The sequence below is a fragment of the Eptesicus fuscus genome, chromosome 20, assembly GCF_027574615.1.
Source record: "Eptesicus fuscus isolate TK198812 chromosome 20, DD_ASM_mEF_20220401, whole genome shotgun sequence".
In the NCBI taxonomy this organism is placed as follows: domain Eukaryota; kingdom Metazoa; phylum Chordata; class Mammalia; order Chiroptera; family Vespertilionidae; genus Eptesicus; species Eptesicus fuscus.
Genome location: NC_072492.1, coordinates 49805694 through 49822961, shown reverse-complemented (window position 1 = coordinate 49822961; position 17268 = coordinate 49805694). Strand labels below are relative to the sequence as shown.

The 17268-nt window shown below is 64.6% G+C and overlaps 1 protein-coding gene across 1 annotated transcript; it reads left to right on the top strand.

Moving 5' to 3' along the window:
• Positions 1-2946: 2946 nt before the first annotated feature.
• On the top strand, positions 2947-6089 carry SOCS3 (suppressor of cytokine signaling 3). Its single transcript, XM_008155008.3, has 2 exons — positions 2947-3241; positions 3800-6089. The coding sequence occupies exon 2, from the start codon at positions 3891-3893 to the stop codon at positions 4557-4559; it is 669 nt and encodes a 222-aa protein (XP_008153230.1). The 5' UTR covers positions 2947-3241; positions 3800-3890; the 3' UTR covers positions 4560-6089.
• Positions 6090-17268: the final 11179 nt, after the last annotated feature.

Genomic DNA, 17268 nt, shown 5'->3' with positions numbered 1-17268 from the left:
GGCCGCTGGACACAAGATGACAGCTCGTGGGCAAGGACGCCCCGTCAGAGACGTCGGAGACGTGCAGCTCAGGGCCACACCACCCCCTGGCAGCCCCCGCGGCTCTCTCCACAAAGGCTCCCGGGCTTTGGAAATATGATGGCTGCCATGATGGAGCACTTCATACGTGCGAGACGCTCTCCTAAGCGCTTCTTTTCTTTTCTTTTCTTTTCTTTTCTTTTCTTTCTTTTCTTTTCTTCTAAGCATTGTGCATGCATTCGTTCATTTAGTCCTCACAACTGCTGGGTGGGGTAGGCACTGCCATCGGCCCATTTTACCAGCAAGGACAGCCAGGCACAGCTGGGCGAGTAAGTTGCCCAATGTCACCGAGCGACTGGCTGGCAGAGCGGGGCCAGCAGTCCAGTCTCCTGAGTCGGCACACAGGGGGCCCAGGCCCCCTCCCCCCGCCTGTCCTGACTTCCTCCAGCCAGGACGGCCCCCCAACCCCCCGTCAGGGTCCTGGGCTCGCCTGGGTCCCACACTGCTGTCCATAGGGTCCACCCGTCCCAGAGGTCTCTCCACCTAGACGGGCATTCCCAGAGCTCCAGGCTGTTTCTTTCTATCATGCCTGCCTTCGATCGCCTCCTCCTTCCGCTCCCCAAATGAACCACCGCCGTCTCACAGCGTCATCCTCACCCCCAGCCCTTCCTCAGGGCACTCAGCACTTGGGGGTAGCGGGAGGGGGCCGGGAATCCCACGTCTCTCACCTCGCGCCTCTCTCCACAGGATTCACCCCGCACGCCGTCCGTCTTCCCAGCACTCCGGCCCGTGCCCGGCAGAAGCAGGCACTCAGCGGGGTTGTGGGATGGAGGAGTGAACCTGCCTGGTGTCAGAGCATTGTAATTTACACAGCACTTTCTCAGCCATTAACTCAAGGGCTATTCCTTGCGAGTCTTCCTCGTCCCCCATGAGGCTCCGCACAGAAGTGATGCTCATGGCGCAGCCTCCGAAGGATCAATGGCGGAGGAGGAGAACGGACTCCTGGTTCCAGGGAGACGGAGAATCCGATCCACCAGCCCACGCGCATCTTGAGGGCAAAGACCGGGTCTCAGTGGTCTTGGCCGTTCAGGGCCCAGCTCCGTGCCTGCTGCACAGACCGCCTTTGTGGAGCGTGCCGAATGAACCAGCCCCCTCTGCACACGGAATGACACGAGCACTCCTTGCTGCTGCGCTCCGCTAGGCCCGAGGGCGAGCTGGGCGATTGGCTTCCACGCCTAGGCGCTCTGACCTTGTGGGGTTTGTTCATCTCAGACGTCTGACGGGGAAAGGTTATTATTCCTCTTTTGCATAAAGCAAAGCAGAGTCTCGGGGAGCCTGCGTGCTGTCCTGCCCAGATCTCATAGTCCCCCAGCATGTGTGGGGGGACAGGTGATGGCACAGTGGCAAAGGCTGCGGGGTCCTATGGGCTCCCCAGAAGCAAAAGGGCCAGGTCCCCGTTCTAGACTCCCAGGCTGCCCTGGTGTTGTCGGTGCCTCTCCATCCGGCTCCTTCTCTTCAGATGTGGCGCCAAGGAAGAGGGCAGGACCCAGAGACCACAGCCCCGGGGGTGGGGGGAGAGGGGTGCTGGCAGTGCCGCCCACTGGTGCTCAGGGGTCTCCAGCGCCCGCTGCCTGCTTGGGGACAGATTGCAAAACCTTCCATCCTCATACAGCGGGCGATGCCCAAGCCACCCACACCCATGCCAGTGGGACCACGCGCATGTTCACCTCAATGGCACCAGGTCTCCCCGCCCCCCAGAGATCAGAGCCCCTACTCAGAGGTGCGGGGGGGGGGGGGGGGCACGTTCCAGGCTGTGCTGGGCCATGCTTTCTGAAACGTCGCCCCTGCCGGACTTTTATTTCCAGGTCTGATTCCAGACGGGGATGCGAATTGTCCTGGTGTGTGTGTGGGGGGGGGGGGGGGACGGGCGGGGCGGGGCGGGCTGAGGTCCCCTGAGCCAGTCTCCGGGCGGCCCCCTGCGGTTTCCATGCCAGGGCTTCGGGGAGCAGCACCAAACTCCACTCCACCTCCGAGACCCCAGGGCGCCCTCTAGCGGACGCGGGGTGCAGCCCTCGCTCGCCCTCGGGCCAGTCCCGCCGGGAAAGCGCACCCCGCCGACCCACACCACGCCACGCAGGTCTGGAGACCACGACGTGGGTGAAGCGGCGGTTCCTCGGTCTTGGTGGTGGGAGGCGCCACCTTGTCGGCGTCCGCAGAGAAACTGGCCGTGGGCCCTGGGCCGAGGCCGGCAGCGGCCACGCAGCGGCGTCCCCTCCAAGCCTGGGACTCGGGCTTTGCCTCGGGGACATGCCCACAGGTGACCATCGCGCGCCCCCTCCAACTCCCAGATCCCGCCTCCGTTTCGCGGCCCGACTTTGGGGTGTCCCCAGTTCCCTCCCTGCAGCCCCTGGAGACCCAACCTCCGCGCCTTCCGGGGCCTCGATCGGGACCTCGGGTGGGCCCGGGTGCGGGCGAGGGGGCGTCCCCGCGAGGTCCGAGAAGGGACGGGGAGCCGGGGCCTCCCAGCCTCCTGGAACTGCCCGCGCTCCCGGCGCGGCGCCCCCGCCTCTGCCAGAAACCGGCCTTCTTAGAAGGGAGGGCGGGCGGGAGGAGGGAGGGGAAAGTGTGAATGAGAAGTTGGGGGCGGAGCGCGCGGGGGGAGGGGCCGCTGCCAGGAACGCGCCGCCGAGGCTGGCGCCGTGCCCGCCGGCCGCTAGCGTCGCGCTTTGTCTCCGCGCGCGTCTCTCCGGCCCCGGCGGCCCGGCCCGCCCTCGGCGCGGCCCCTCCCTCCGCGCGGCCTTTCATTGCTGCGCGTAGTGACTAAACATTACAAGAAGGCCGGCCACGCAGTTCCAGGAATCGCGGGGGGCGGGGCCGGCGCCGAGTATATACTCCCGAGCGGGGCCTCCGCGGCGGCTTCGACTCGGACTCTCCGCGCCGCTGCCGCCGCCGCCGCCGCGCGACTCCGGCCCGCACGCCGCCCGCCCGCCCGCCGCCCGCGCCACGGCCCCCACCTCTCCCCGGCCCGACCGACCCCGGGCTGCGCGGGGAGCCAGGCGGACGCCCGGGCCAAACCCGAGGGACGCACGAGGGAGGAGGGCTCCATTGTGGACTTCGCCGCCGCCAACATCTGGGCGAAGTGCGGGCCCCCGCTGGCCGCCGCCTCACCTGCGGGACCGTAGGAGGCTCAGCCCCGAGGCCCGAGACTCCGGTTTGGGATCAGGTAGGAAGGAGGGGCGCGCGGCGGAGGGGGCGGCCCCGGCTAGTCCCGGGAGCTTTCCCGGCTTCCCCTCCCTCTCCAGGGTCTTTCCCGGCAGGGAGGGGACGGGGCAGGAGGCAGAGCGGACGGGAGCCGGAGATCCCGGGTTCCCGGAATACCCAGGCTGGGGCCTCGGGCTTCTCACGCCCTCCCCCCGCGCACCCTCTCCCCGCAACGCCTCGGGTTTCTCTCTCCGTCCCTGCCGCCCTGAGCCAGCGGACTGAGCGGCGCCCAGAGCGTCCCGGGGCCCTTTCCTGCTTCCCACCCCAGCCACGCTCCCGGGGACCCAACTTCCGCGCCCGAGTGGAACGCGGGGGCTGCCTGGGTGCCGCCACCCGCCGGCGCGACGAGGGCCGGGCGGGCTCCGCGGGGTCCCTGGGTCGGAGCGAGGGCCCGGGCGAGGACCTCCGGGGCCGTGGGTGCCCGGCCGCTCGGGGCGGGGGGGAGGCGCAGGCACCGGGGCGGGCCGGGCGCGCTGGAGGGTTCCGGGCACTCACGCGGCGCTCCCCTTCCTCCCCGCAGCCCCCCGGGATGCAGTAGCGGCCGCTGTTCGGAGGCCGCCGAGCAGCTGCAGCCGCCGCCGCCGCGCAGATCCACGCTGGCTCCGTGCGCCATGGTCACCCACAGCAAGTTTCCCGCCGCCGGGATGAGCCGCCCCCTGGACGCCAGCCTGCGCCTCAAGACCTTCAGCTCCAAGAGCGAGTACCAGCTGGTGGTGAACGCCGTGCGCAAGCTGCAGGAGAGCGGCTTCTACTGGAGCGCCGTGACGGGCGGCGAGGCGAACCTGCTGCTCAGCGCCGAGCCCGCCGGCACCTTCCTCATCCGCGACAGCTCGGACCAGCGCCACTTCTTCACGCTCAGCGTCAAGACGCAGTCGGGGACCAAGAACCTGCGCATCCAGTGCGAGGGCGGCAGCTTCTCTCTGCAGAGCGACCCGCGCAGCACGCAGCCCGTGCCCCGCTTCGACTGCGTGCTCAAACTGGTGCACCACTACATGCCGCCCCCGCCGGGCGCCGCCGCCTTCCCCTCGGCCCCGACGGAGCCCGCCTCCGAGGTGCCCGCCCAGCCGCTCCCCGGGAACCCCCCCAGGAGAGCCTATTACATCTACTCGGGAGGCGAGAAGATCCCGCTGGTCCTGAGCCGGCCGCTCTCCTCCAACGTGGCCACCCTCCAGCATCTCTGTCGGAAGACGGTCAACGGCCACTTGGACTCGTATGAGAAAGTCACCCAGCTGCCTGGCCCCATTAGGGAGTTCCTGGACCAGTACGACGCTCCGCTTTAAAGAGCCGAGGGCAGGGGTCCTGGCGAGGGGCCCCGGCGCCCCCTCTTCTCCGTGGCACATGGCACAAGCACAAGAATCCAGTGGAGAGAGCCCCGCCGCCCTGGGTGAGCCGGGGGCTGGGCCGGCCCCTCCCTCGGGCCCTCCCCCTGCCGAATGGGGCAGGCGGGACGTGGAATGTGTTGGAGGGAAGGGGAGTGCCACCTGAGCGCCCCTCCCCCGCTCGGGCCCGAAGGCCAGAAGGGACCACTTCAGCGACCGCAGTGGAGGGATGACCCTCTCCTCTCCGCTTCCTTCCGGACCCGGACACTGCCGCGTGTGCTGAACTAGTGAGAACTGCCGGGGAACCCGGAAACTTTCCAAAGGAACTTGTTTGCGCTTTGATTTGGTTTTAAACACGGCTTTAACCCTGAGCAAGTCTCAGGCCTGGGAAAGGGTGGACCAGAGCGGGCGCCTCCGGGCCCCAGGGCTGCAGGCTGGCCAGAGGAATGGCCACTCCCACCGCCCAGCCCAGGTGAGGAGGGTGGCTGCGTGCACCGGGAAACACAGGTCCTAGCGTCTGTTGAGTGCTCAGGAGCCCAGGGCCCTTCCCCCGTTTTAAGGGGGAAGTGGCATTTGGAGGGGGAGGGATGGACAGGCTGGTCAGCTCTTTCCCCCGCTCACACTATACCTTCCAGCACCTGGGGGCTGCGGGGATGGAGGAGATGAGCCATCTCTGACCCCTGATCCCGGCCAAAGAAGGTGGAGGGTTCTACTCTGTGCCTCCTATGTCTGGCGCCGAGATTTGCCTTAAACGCTCCCTGTCCCATGGACAGGGACTGGCACACAAGCCACACACTCAGCCGATCCAGGCCGAGGCCAAGGGGTTCTCAGAGGGCAGGCCGCCGGCCAGTGCGGGAGGCGGGGGCAGAGGTGGATGGCCACCCCGTCCCGCCGAGCCCGTCACAGGTGCCTCCTGGTGCCTGGGCTCTGGCCCGAGCACAGCCACCAGGCCCCCCACAGCCCCAGGCCCTGCACAGCGCTCCCCCCTCACCTGGGGACGGGGGAAACTGCGTGGAGCCACCCATCAGAGGCCGGGCACCTGCCCACCCCCCCCCCCGACCCCCCGGGCGGCTGCTCCACAATAGCACTGATCGGTGAAAACTTACAGGAATGTAGCAGCGATGGAATTACCTGGAATTGCTTTTTGGGGGGTGGGGGGAGGACTAAACACAGTTTTCTGTGTCGGGTATTGGTCTGGATGGGGCAACTGTGTGTTGGGGTTTTTCTTTTTTTTTTTTTTTCTTGTTATTTTGTTTTTGTTTTGTTTTGGGTTTTGTTTTGATGATGTTTACAACCTGCCTCACTCTGTCTTTTATAAAGATTCCACCTCCAGTCCTCTCCCCTCCCCCACCCAGGCCTTCAAGGCTGTTAGGAGATGCTTGAACTCAACCAAATACCAATCCAAGTCAAACTTTGCACATATTTATATTTATATTCGAAAAGAAACATTTCAGTAATTTATAATAAAGAGCACTATTTTTTAATGAAAAACATGACTTGAGCCTTTCTCCCCGCCTCCCCCCCCCCCCCCCCCTTCTCTGCCTTGCTTTCTTTTTCACACACACCCACACTCCGTGCCCAGGGGAGGGAGAGGGAGCGAGGGAGCGCCACCCTCCGCAGCCCTGCCCCCTTGCGGCCCTGGCGTCCCCGGCTCCTCTTCACGTCACTTACAAGCTCCGGCAGCCCCTACACTGTACCGGGAGGGTAATTCCTGCTCGTCTGATTCAGATCTGACCAGAATATGCAAAGCGAGTTCGAAGGAAGCTCAAGCGCTTCAAAGGGCTTGCAGGGAGCGAGCTGAGCTGTGGTCAAAGCTTTTAGAGGCTCCAAGCTATTAGAGGCGCTCGGCTCCCTGGCAGGGAGGTTTTCCGAGAAAGCCAGACTGCAGGGTCCTGGTGATGACCCCTGACCTCGGCGGAGCTGGGTTCACCGGAGGTGGGGCTCTCCCCAGGGGCTCTGCTCCCCACACCTCCAGCTGCCCACCTAGTTCCTTGGAGCCCCAGCCTGCGCAGTGATGGGGTCCCCGACCTCCCAGTCAGAGGACCATCTCCTCTAGTTCTCTAGTCACTCCCGGCCCCGGGGCCCTTGGAGACCACCTGGATTAACCGCCCCCGCCCCCCCAGGCTGATGTTCTCACCCCCACACTCCCAGGCACCGCTGTGTGTCCGTGGGAGCAGGGACGTGGCCCGGTCACTTCTGATGCCCAGAGCGGTGCTCAGTAAATATTTGTGGACTCATTGGGGGCAGCCACTCAGTTCACAGGTGAAGCAAGCTGCCAAGGGCACGCCACTTGGGAACGTGGGAAAGGCACAGGCACGAACCCTGGAGCCTTCTTCCCCACGCCCCGGCCTCGCGGCTCCCGAGCACCGAGCGGCTCCCTGCCCCGGCTGCCCCTGGGGGAACGCCAGGCGGTTAGTGCCACCCCACCGCCAGGATCGGTCTCAGCACTAAGGTTCTGCAAAAGACAAACAAGAGATCCCTTCTCTCTGGCATTTCCTCCCCTGCTTCCTCCTCCCCCAAACCCCCCAGACCCGACAGACCCACGGAGGGATGCCCGGCAGCCCCAAGCCAGGGGCCGAGTCCCCGTCCCTGAGCCCCGAACGCCCAAAACAAAGGCCGGCTCCGACCGGCTGCTCCAGGACCCAGTGTCCAAAAGGCACCAGAGTAAACAAACAACGCCGTTTCTTCCCATTTCCTGACCTTTTGAGGAGAGTAACCTAAAGTGACCAGGCCAGGCGTCACTCCGTCCGCTGAGAGGACCAAGTGCGCAGGAACCCCGCGAGAGAGATCCCGCCTCTGCGAGCGGGAACACGGGCCGATAGCATCACCTTCCCAGGGCACCGGGTCAGGTGGGGGGACCCAGTGGGCCTGGCTCCCCAGCGCCTCCTGGGAGACTTCTGCCAGTCAGCCACCATCTGCTTTCCAGGGTACCTTAACCTGGAGCACACGGAGGCCCCCTCCCAGGGCAGAAGGCAGCCCTCACCCGGGGTGTCTGGTGAGGGCCACAGGACCCTAAAAAAATGGAGGGGCCTGGACCCCTGGCTGAAGGAAGACCCCTGACCCCTTTCCCTTGATGACTACTCCAGCCTCTTCCCATCTCCTCCTCTTCTGTCCCCTCCGTTTCCAGTCCACAGACGGGGCTACCCTCTGGTTTTGCTCACAAGGAAACTGAGTCCCAGAGAAGGAGAGCAACTTGCTTCAGGTCACACAGCAAGCCAGTGGCCAAGGCAGAGCAAGAATCCCTCCCACAGCCCCTGGGGGCTCCTTCAAGCACGTCCCTCCTCCTCCTCCTCCTCCTCCTCTCCTGTGGCAAAGGTCTCCCAGTTCTATCAGGGGCAGACACCCCCACCTCCAAAGGACTTCATGGGGGGCTCTCTGCCCTGGCGCTAGAGGAGGGGTGCCGCCTGGTTCCAGGATTTACTGAGAAGCATCCTGCAGGGCGTCGGGACAATTCCCGGTGGCTTTGCAGGTACCAATGCCTCCATGGCCTCAAGAACACAGCTGGGGTCCCCTGGCCCCTGGATGGGGGGGGGGGCTCGCCCCGCCCCGCACTGTGCCCTGGCTGCTGTGGACTCTGTAAGACCCACCCCAAGAGGCCCCAGCCGCTCCCCGGCGCTGTCTGGGGGCGGGCTTCCCGCGGAGGGAGCGCCAGGAATGGGAAACCGAAGGCCTGCTCTGGGGGCTGGGAGGAGGCCCCGCCGGGGAGGGGGGGAGGGGTGTGCCCGCGGGTCCGAGGAGGGTGTTCGGGAGGGGGCGCCGCGGCGCACGGGCCGAGGGAGGGAGGAAGGGAGGGAGAGCCACGCCGGGAGTCGAAGCAGAGACACGTGTGCAGGGTGGGGGCCGGCGTGCACGGAGCGGACCGGGAACACCGGGAAGACCGCGGCCGACGGCGGGAAGAGCCGGGTCCGGGGCGCACCTTCCCGGGCCGCGTCCCGCCCACTCCGGTGCGGGCGGCCGCCGGCGGGCGGGCGGGCAGGCGCGTCGCTCCCAGGCCGCCTGTGCCAGGAAGAGGCGCTTCCCGGACTCGCGGGAGCCCCGGCGCAGCTACGCGAGGAATGTCCGCGCCGAGCCCGGGCGGCGGCACCTCCGGGGCCCGCGCCGCCGCCGCCGCTACCGCCCAGCGAGCCTGCGCGCGGAGAGGCCCCGCCCCGCGCCGCCCGCAGAGCGCGGTCGCCATGGCAACGGGAGCGCTGTTTATTCTCAGCCGAGTGCCAGGAAGCTCGGCCGGGAGGCGGCCCGGCGCACCTCCCGGGGCGGGAGCGGGAGGGGAGGGGATGGGCCGGCGCGCGCGGGCTCCGCGGGGAGGGACCCGTCACCGGGGGGCCTGACCCCTCCGAGGGGGCGCTGTCAGAAAGCACCGACTCCTTCCCGGAGGGGGTCGAGTGTTCTGGTCCCAGGGGAGCCCCGTGCCCTCCAGGCAGCAGAGGCCTCCCCACCCCACCCCCACTCTCTATCCGGAGCTCCTGTTCTTGCAGCCCCCGAGCCCCCTGACCCCCAGCCCCTCCCGCCCTCGTTTATTCACTCGGCAAATACTGATCGCACACACCCTGTGCGGCAGGCGATGGCGCGTGAGCCAGACAAGGCCTGCTCGCCCCGCTCGCCTGAGTGAGTGGGAGTCAGTGAGAGCGGCAGACCCGAAACTACAGTCAGTGCACCCGCGGGGGCTCAGTGCACCCTCGGGGGCTCAGTCCACCCACGGGGGCTCAGTGCACCCTCGGGGGCTCAGTCCACCCGCGGGGGCTCAGTGCACCCTCGGGGGCTCAGTCCACCCGCGGGGGCTGCTGCACGTGCTGGAGGCGCCTCTTCCAGCCACACTGCCCGCGCATCGCTCATCCGCAAGTTGGTGTTGGTGTCACCCTCGGTGGGACCCGCACTGTCCCAGTTCAGACCTGCAAGTCCTGCGAATCAGCACCGCCCCTCACCCGCCCCTCCGTCAGAGCCGTCCATGCCAGAGAGGGAGAAACTGAGGCCTGAAACACAAGGCAGGTCTTCCAGGGGTGGGGGGCGGGGGGGGGCAGTTAGAGAGCTGGGGGTCCTAGCTGAGAATCCAGGGCTCTTCAGGCTACGGACCCTTAAATGAAACGTGGCGGGGATCCCCTCGGGGTCCCGTCCTGGGAACGCACAGAAACACCTGCAGCCCCCCGCCCCCCTCCACCCCCGCCCCCACCCCCACCCCCAGGAGGCCCTGCAAGCTCTGCTGCGGATTGCAGCCCCCGCTCTTTGGAAGCAGAGACCCCAGGACAGCCCGGGAAGCTCAACCCTCAGGGGCTCCCTGTGACTCGGAGACCCCGCTGGCTGCCTTCGGGGAAGACAGGCCGGGTCCTCCTCTCTTCCTCCCTGAGCCTTGACTAAGCCCAGCTGGGAAGTCAGCGGGGAGGGAGGCCCTTCACCGCCCTCCCCTCGCGGCGGCAAGCAGGGACAAGTGCAGCCCTTCCCTCTCCAAGACGGGGGGGGGGGGGGGGGCGGGGGGGGGGCTCCTCTCCACCCCAGAGCTGAGCCCGCCCAGCTGTGCAGTGCTGGGAACAGGCCAGGCCTTTGTGAAATCCTGGGTGAGCCTCCGCTGTCAGGAGGGCGGCCTGTGGAAGCCGGGGGGAGGGAGGGGGGGCTGTTCCCAGAAGCTGGGAGGACTCTGGACTTCCCACTCCTGAGCGCTGGGCGGCCTTAAGCAACAGCGGCCCGGAGGCTGTGCGAGCGGCAGGGAGGCTGCGGCCCCCACCCCGCTCTCCTCTGAAGGAAGCGGGGCTCCCAGCGCTGCAATGCCCTGCAGCCCTGAAAAATGCCACCGCGCAGGCCTGAATGCCACCGCGCAGGCCCGGCTGTAGAGAGAGGCTGCCGCCCTGGCCCCGGGCTCGGTGGGTGGGAGCCTGGTCCTGTGCACCCAAAGGTGGCGGGTTTGGTTCTGGGTCAGGCACTTACCCAGGCGGCAGGTTCAGTCCCCCGTCTGGGTGTGCACGGGAGGCAACCGATCCATATTTCTCTCTCACATTGGCCTCTCTCTCTCTCTCTCCTCTCTCTCTCTCTCTCTCTCAAAATCAATACGGAGGCTGAACACCTAGGCTTAACACACACACACACCCCAGGATGCAAGTTCGTTGTTTACGTTTCACAAGAAAACGCATTTCCTCTCCGAGGCCTCCCTCCCCCCAAACCTCCAGTCTCCTTTTCCTACAGAAACACGTGAGCAGGACCTGTAAGGTCAAACTCGCAGCCCACAATGAATATTTTTGCAGCCCGACCAATGTAACGATACGTAAGAAACGTTTTAATAAAAACTTCATAACTTAATTTTTACAATATCCTGTTAGGCATAATTATTAATAACGAACTACAACGTTCGCTAATGGCTAATGACTATAATCGTGTTGCAGTCACTTCCCTCACGTGCCTTACGCGCAGGCGCACCATTTCTCCCCACTAACACCAGCAGCGAATATTTCAGCAGCCGGTTGCCACGTCATTAGTCTTGGACGGACTTGTTCGGTGTGCGCAACAGGAAATATTTCGCTTTCGGAGAACAAGAAAAATAGGTTTATTTGCGTTATGCTTATTAATTTGTGCAGTTATCCAGTGTCTGGTAAATTGATGTTCAAGAAAAGATATTAATTTTTATTAACATGCTCTATTATTTTATGTTAACGATGACTCATTTATTTCAGCCCTTTGTATTCAGCATGTCTCTATCGGAATAAACCTACGTTTCTATGAAACTTGAAGCTTTTGTTTTTTTGCGGCCACATACACTCCAGCCTTGTTTATTTGGCCCGTGTTGGCCTGTGAGTTTGACATGCTTGGTGCACAGGATAGCGAAGGTATAGACATGAACATGAGGACCTGCCGCATGGCACAACTCCAGGGGGCGCTGTTTGCAATGCGGTCTCTGTGGGTGGCGCCCGTGAAGTCGTGTGGTGGGGGCTGCAGGGTTTCTGAACTTGGGGTGCAGTAGCAGCACCTGCTACTCGCCTGAACAGCGCCCCAGGTGATGCCAAGGCAGGCAGGCGCTCCCTTCTGGACCCCGAGACCCGCCTGGAGGTCCATGCCCAGCAGGAGACATTGGGACTTCGAGAGGCTTCCCGTCTGAAAGGGGAACCGGGCAAGAAAACCCAGAAGCACCCTAAGGAGGAGTGGGTATAAAAATAAAACGGCGTCTGGGCCCGGCGGGGGGGCGGGGGGGGGGAGGGGGAGGAAGTGGCCTCAGGTGTCTTCCCAGAAGCTAAGAAGCAGCAGGGGCTCCTCGCAGGCGCGACCGCGGAGCATGCTCCGGTCCAGAAACAGGGAAACCGCCCGGAGGGGGGAAAACACTTTGGGGAACTTCGAGATGTTTGCTGTGTCCCCACAGGGCGCATCCATGCCAGACTCGTCGTCTGAAAATACTGCCTTCCTCACACACACACACACACACACACACACACACGTACACACACGTACACATACACACATGTATACACATACACACACGCGTACACATATACACATGCATATGTATACACATACACACATGTACACATACACACATACACACACACATACATACACGCATACACACATACACACACTCACACAGCCCTGTCGGACCCACACCGGTTCCCCTGGGCGCTCTCCTCTAAGCGGTTCCTCTAAAGAGCTTCAGGGTCTCACCAAGCACAGAGCTGATCTTCTTCAACTCCCCCCACTCCCACCCCCACCCCCACCCCCCACAGGGGGAGGCATGCTTCCTCCCAGCGGGTGGCCTCCTCACCTGCCCAGCACGCCTCACTCCTGTGCTCACCTGGGAGCTCTGTCATGCCAGAGGGAGCTGCCTACCCAGGCAGCCCTTCCCCCTCTTGGAATTCCACCTCTTTTGAGGCTTCCTCCTTTCCTTCCCCCCTTCCCCGCCTCCTCCCAGAAGCCCCCCTGGACTTCCTCTTCCCTCGGAAGGCATCCCATAAGCTATTCCCTGTCACTTGGTCACAGGGCATCACTGTCTCTGGCTTCCTCCAAACGGGCTGGGAGCTCTCGGCAGGGAGAGCTCACGCTTCATCCCTCAGCCACTGCACGGAATGCCTTCTCGGCACCAGGCACGGGGGCTTCCACGTTTGTACGTTTTTCACAAAACCCGGCAGAGTGGGGGTGCCTGGCAGAAGGCCCCCCCTCTCCCCCTCCCCCCACACCCGCCAACCACTTGACCTGTGGCTGCACCAAGGAAGTCATTCCCATGATTTAAATCATTCGTAACGTTTTACTTTGGGAAGCGAACGGGCATCTTTCTTTCCAGCACCTGGTGTTCCATAAATGGTGCTTCTGTTTTTCAAAAATGCGTCCTAACGCATTAGCTCATCGCCGCCCCCCATGTGCCCGGGATCCCAGGGCTCCCGGAGGGGTCCAAGCGGTGGCTGAGTGCACACTGGCCTCCCCCAGCAGCCAGCTCAGCCCTGGGGGTCCGTGTCAGCAGGGCGGCCTTCCCTCCACCCAGACGCGGGTTCGTGCAGGGGCCCGGGGGCCGCCCCCTCCAGCAGCAGGAGCCTCGCCCACAGAGGTGGACGTCCCAGGGCTGTTCCAGCAAGACCCCTGGCCAGCCCAGTGTGCGGGGTTCTGCCTGAAGCCGCAGGGAGCCCAACAGCGCCCCAAAAGAGGCTCTCTGGAAGCCCAGGGTGGGTGCGATGACTCTGTCCCCCTCTGTTACAGAATTCTAGAAACGGAGGCTGGAGGGAGGGGGGCCGGGCCGGAGGGAGGCCGCTGGCTCTCTCAAGCTTCTCCGTCCCCTGGCACCTGGTGGACGCAGGCAAGGGGGTCTGGCAGGAAGGCCACCCAGGAAGGGACCTCAGCCCAGTGCGGGTGGGGACAGTCATTGCTATGGAATCCTGCCCGACACCTGGGGGCTTCCTCACGGGGTTCCTCAGGCCCTCACTTGGGGGTTTGGCTGAGAACTCAGCAAGGACCCTGAGCAGCTGGGCCGGAGCCCTGGAGCGGAGGGGAGGAGCCCAGGAGAGCCCGGCCGCCCTCCCGCAGGCGCAGGGCCAGGCCGGTCCGGCTACGAGGAGCCGAGCTCACCACGGGGCCGCCTGAGCAGAGAGACCGCGTGCCCACACCGGGGTGAGGACCGCGCTGGTCGGTCCGGCGGGGGGCGGGGGGCGGACCCTCAACCTCGGCAGAGCGCACAGGGCCCTGGGGCCACCGGGCCACACTCTGTGGCTATTGGGAGGGACATCCGGAGAGGAGCCAATTAAAGGGGCCAAATGGCCCCAGCCGGTGTGGCTCCGTGGACAGAGCGTCGGCCTGCGGACTGAAGGGTCCCGGGTTCAATTCCGGTCAAGGGCACACGCCGGGCTGCCGGCTCAATTCCCAGCAGAGGGTGTGCAGGAGGCAGCGGCTCAATGATTCTCTCATCATCGATGTTTCTATCTCTCCCTCCCTCAGCCTTCCTCTCTGAAATCAATATAAAAAAAAACACATTTTTTTTAAAGGGCCAGATGCCCAGTAGAGGTTTAGGCCCCGCCCCCGCGACACAAAGATGGGGAAATGGCCAGAGAAGGCTGGAGGACTCCTGTGTGCAGGGTGGACTCGGGGAACGTGTACGGCAGCCGACCAGCGTGCTGAGCTCCTGGGCAGACCTGAGGCAGAGCCGGCCTGGGAGAGCACAGCACCGCTCTCCTGGGGATGCGTGACGGGGGTCACCCCAGTCCGGGTTAGCGCCGGGAGCAACCCGGCCCCCCGGGAGGCGGCTGACGGGACGCCGTGTGGAGGCCATGGCAGGGGTCCGAGCTTGCCTCTGGGAGGGGAAGGCTGGCCTGGACGAGGACCAAAGGTGCTCTTGGCCTCGGAGGCCAGACTCAAGCAACCAAATCAGCCGGCCAGGTTGCAGGTGAACACTGGCCCGGTCTCCGCCAAGTTCTGTGGGAAACCGACGGGGGCGGCCATGCCCTTGGCCTTGGTCTCCCGCAGCCTAGGGAGTGGGAGTAGGACAGGTCCGCAGTCCCACAGCCCGCTCCTAGGGCAAGACCTCAGCCCGTGTGTGTTATCTATTTCCGACTTTTTCAAAAATATATATTTTATTGATTTTTTACAGAGAGGCAGGGAGAGGGATAGAGTTGGAAACATCGATGAGAGAGAAACATCGATCAGCTGCCTCCTGCACACCCCCTACTGGGGATGTGCCCGCAACCAAGGTACATGCCCTTGACCGGAATCGAACCCGTGACCTTTCAGTCCGCCGGCCGACGCTCTATCCACTGAGCCACACCGGTCAGGGCTGATTTCAGACTTTCATGGTCATGTTTCCAATGCACCAAGAACCAGAAACACGCCCCCCCCCCACTTCATTCTCCAGAAGCCCCTCAGGTAGGTCTTGTCCCCATTTTTTTAGTGGGGGGGCTGGGAAACGGAGGTGCAATGTGACTTGCCCGAGGTCCCACAGCTAACCAGGAACAGGCCAGGCATCCAAAGCCAGGCAGTCAGGCTTCAGCATCCGTGCCGCGACCAGCACTTGCTAACACCCCCCCCCCCCCAGCCCCAGGCTGGCAGAGGGCAGAGTGCCAGCCTAAGGCAGGGCAGAGCGCCGGCCCTGGGGCAGGAGAGCTGGGCGGAGTCCCGGATCAGTGCTGCTAATGAATGGCCTTGGGCGGGTACCTAAGGGCCTTGCCTGGGTCCCTAACCTATACGTGAGGATCTCAACCAAACCTGCTTCCGGATGGTTGTGAGGCTGGGACAAGAGCCTGTCCGAGGTCAGTGTTCCTGGAAGAGTCTCCTGGGACCAGCGCGATCGGGACATCGCCCGCTCACCTGCCACCAACCCCACACACTCCTGCGGGAGGAGGGCGGCAGGCGAGCTTCAGCCACTCGGTCCGGCTTCCTGTGCGGGGCGAGAGGAAGAGGCTGGCTGGGAAGATCCCTTCCGGCTGCTCCTAGGTTCAGCCGAGGCCTTGCTCTCTGTGCCGGCCGCCCTTCCTTCTTGTTCTCCGCTGCCCTCGGTCTGACCTCGGGTGGGTGTGTGAGTGTCCTGGGCTGCCATAACCAGGGACCACAAACCGGGTGGTGGAAAACAACACACCTCGATTCCCTCACGTCGTGGGGGCCAGAAGTCCAAGCTCAGGGTGTCCACAGAGCCGTGCTCCCTCTGAAGCCTCCAGGGGCGGAGTCTGCCCCCCCCACCCCCCGCCTCTTCCCAGCGCTGGGTGGTCTCGGCAATCCTTGGTGTCCGGGGCTTCGCCCCACAGCACTCCGGCCTCTGCCTCCGCTCCGTGGCCGCCCTCCCTGGGTGTCTGTCCACATCTCCCTCTTCCTGCAGACACCAGTCCTTGGACTAGCGCCCAAACGAACCTGCATGACCTCACCTTAGCTAATCACGTCTGCAAAGACCTGGTTTCCAAATAAGGCCCAGGCACAGGTCTCCACGTGGACATGAACTCTGAGGGGCACGTTCACCCCAGCACTGCCGGTCGGGCCTGCGGGGTGTCCCATCAGAATGTTTCCCCCTTTCTTTGCATCTTCCAGGAAGAGCCTGAGGATGTGCCTTTGCGCTCAGGCAGGGGGACACGTGGAAGGCGCCTGTATGTTCTGTTCAAGGCACCCCGCGCAAAGGGCGGGCTGGGAAGGTGCCCGGGGATGGAGCCCGGCGATGGCCGAGCCAAGAGCAGGGCTCAGGGCAATGGCTCCTGGGAGGGGACGTGTCTGAAGCCGGAGTCGGGCTGGCCTGGGCCTCCACAGACACGGCCTCATTCAGCTGCGAGGACGCTTCCGGCCTGACGCTGGCGAGGAGCTGCCGTCGCAGCCGCCTCAGAGGACCCCTCACCGGAGAGAGCACCCCCGGGAAAGCTTATTCCGTGGGTAAGAGAGGGGGTGGAGCCGTGGGGCTGGGCGGGAAAACTTGGCCGGCGTCACAGTGCCTTGGCAATGGTTTGAAGCCAAGGGGCTTTGTCATCGCCGCCTGTAGCTGCATCCTCACCCCTCAGAGGGGCGGTGATGGAGGGAGGCGGCAGGCGGTCCTTGCGCGCGAAGGGAAGTCCTTAGGTCCTCACCTCCGAGCAGGGCCTGCAGCCCTGGCTTTGCCCACTCTGAGCCTCACCTGCACCAGGGACTCGGGGTGCCCAGGTCTGACTTCTAGAGCCCAGGAAAGGGAGAGGGAGGGTGCCCAGAAGGCACAGGGTGATGCTGTTACCTGAACCACAGGAAGGGGACCGCCCTGCCCCATCCAGGGACAGGAAGTCAGCTGAGAACCAGCAAGCGGCGGCCTGGGGGAGGGGCTCAGGCCCGGGGGTCAGCGGGGCATCTGCGGCTTCTCTCCCGGGGCCACACTGGGAAGCCTGGAGTGGGGAGCCAGAGCCTGGGTTTTCACCCCCGTTCCTTCACCGGGTCACGGCGGGAGACCGGGCCGGCCCAGCCTGCTCCCCTGCGCACCTGGGGGTGCCTGGTGCCCACTTCCTACAGCTGTTGTGATAGCTCGGCGAGCAGACCCGCCGTGCCCAGCGCCTCGGGAGCACCCCTGGAGAGGCCTGGACCCGGGACCCACTTCATTTCTCGCACGCAGCCTGGCATTTACGTGGTGGGGCGACCTGCGTAGGGGCGAGAGCTGAAGTCTGAGCACGCTCCGGGCGGCCCCACGGGACCACTCCTGTCCTGGGAAGGCAGGGAGGCCCCCTCCAGGCCTCACACACGGAGCCAGGCAGCTCTGGCTGCAGCGCCACGGGGCCCCTCGCTG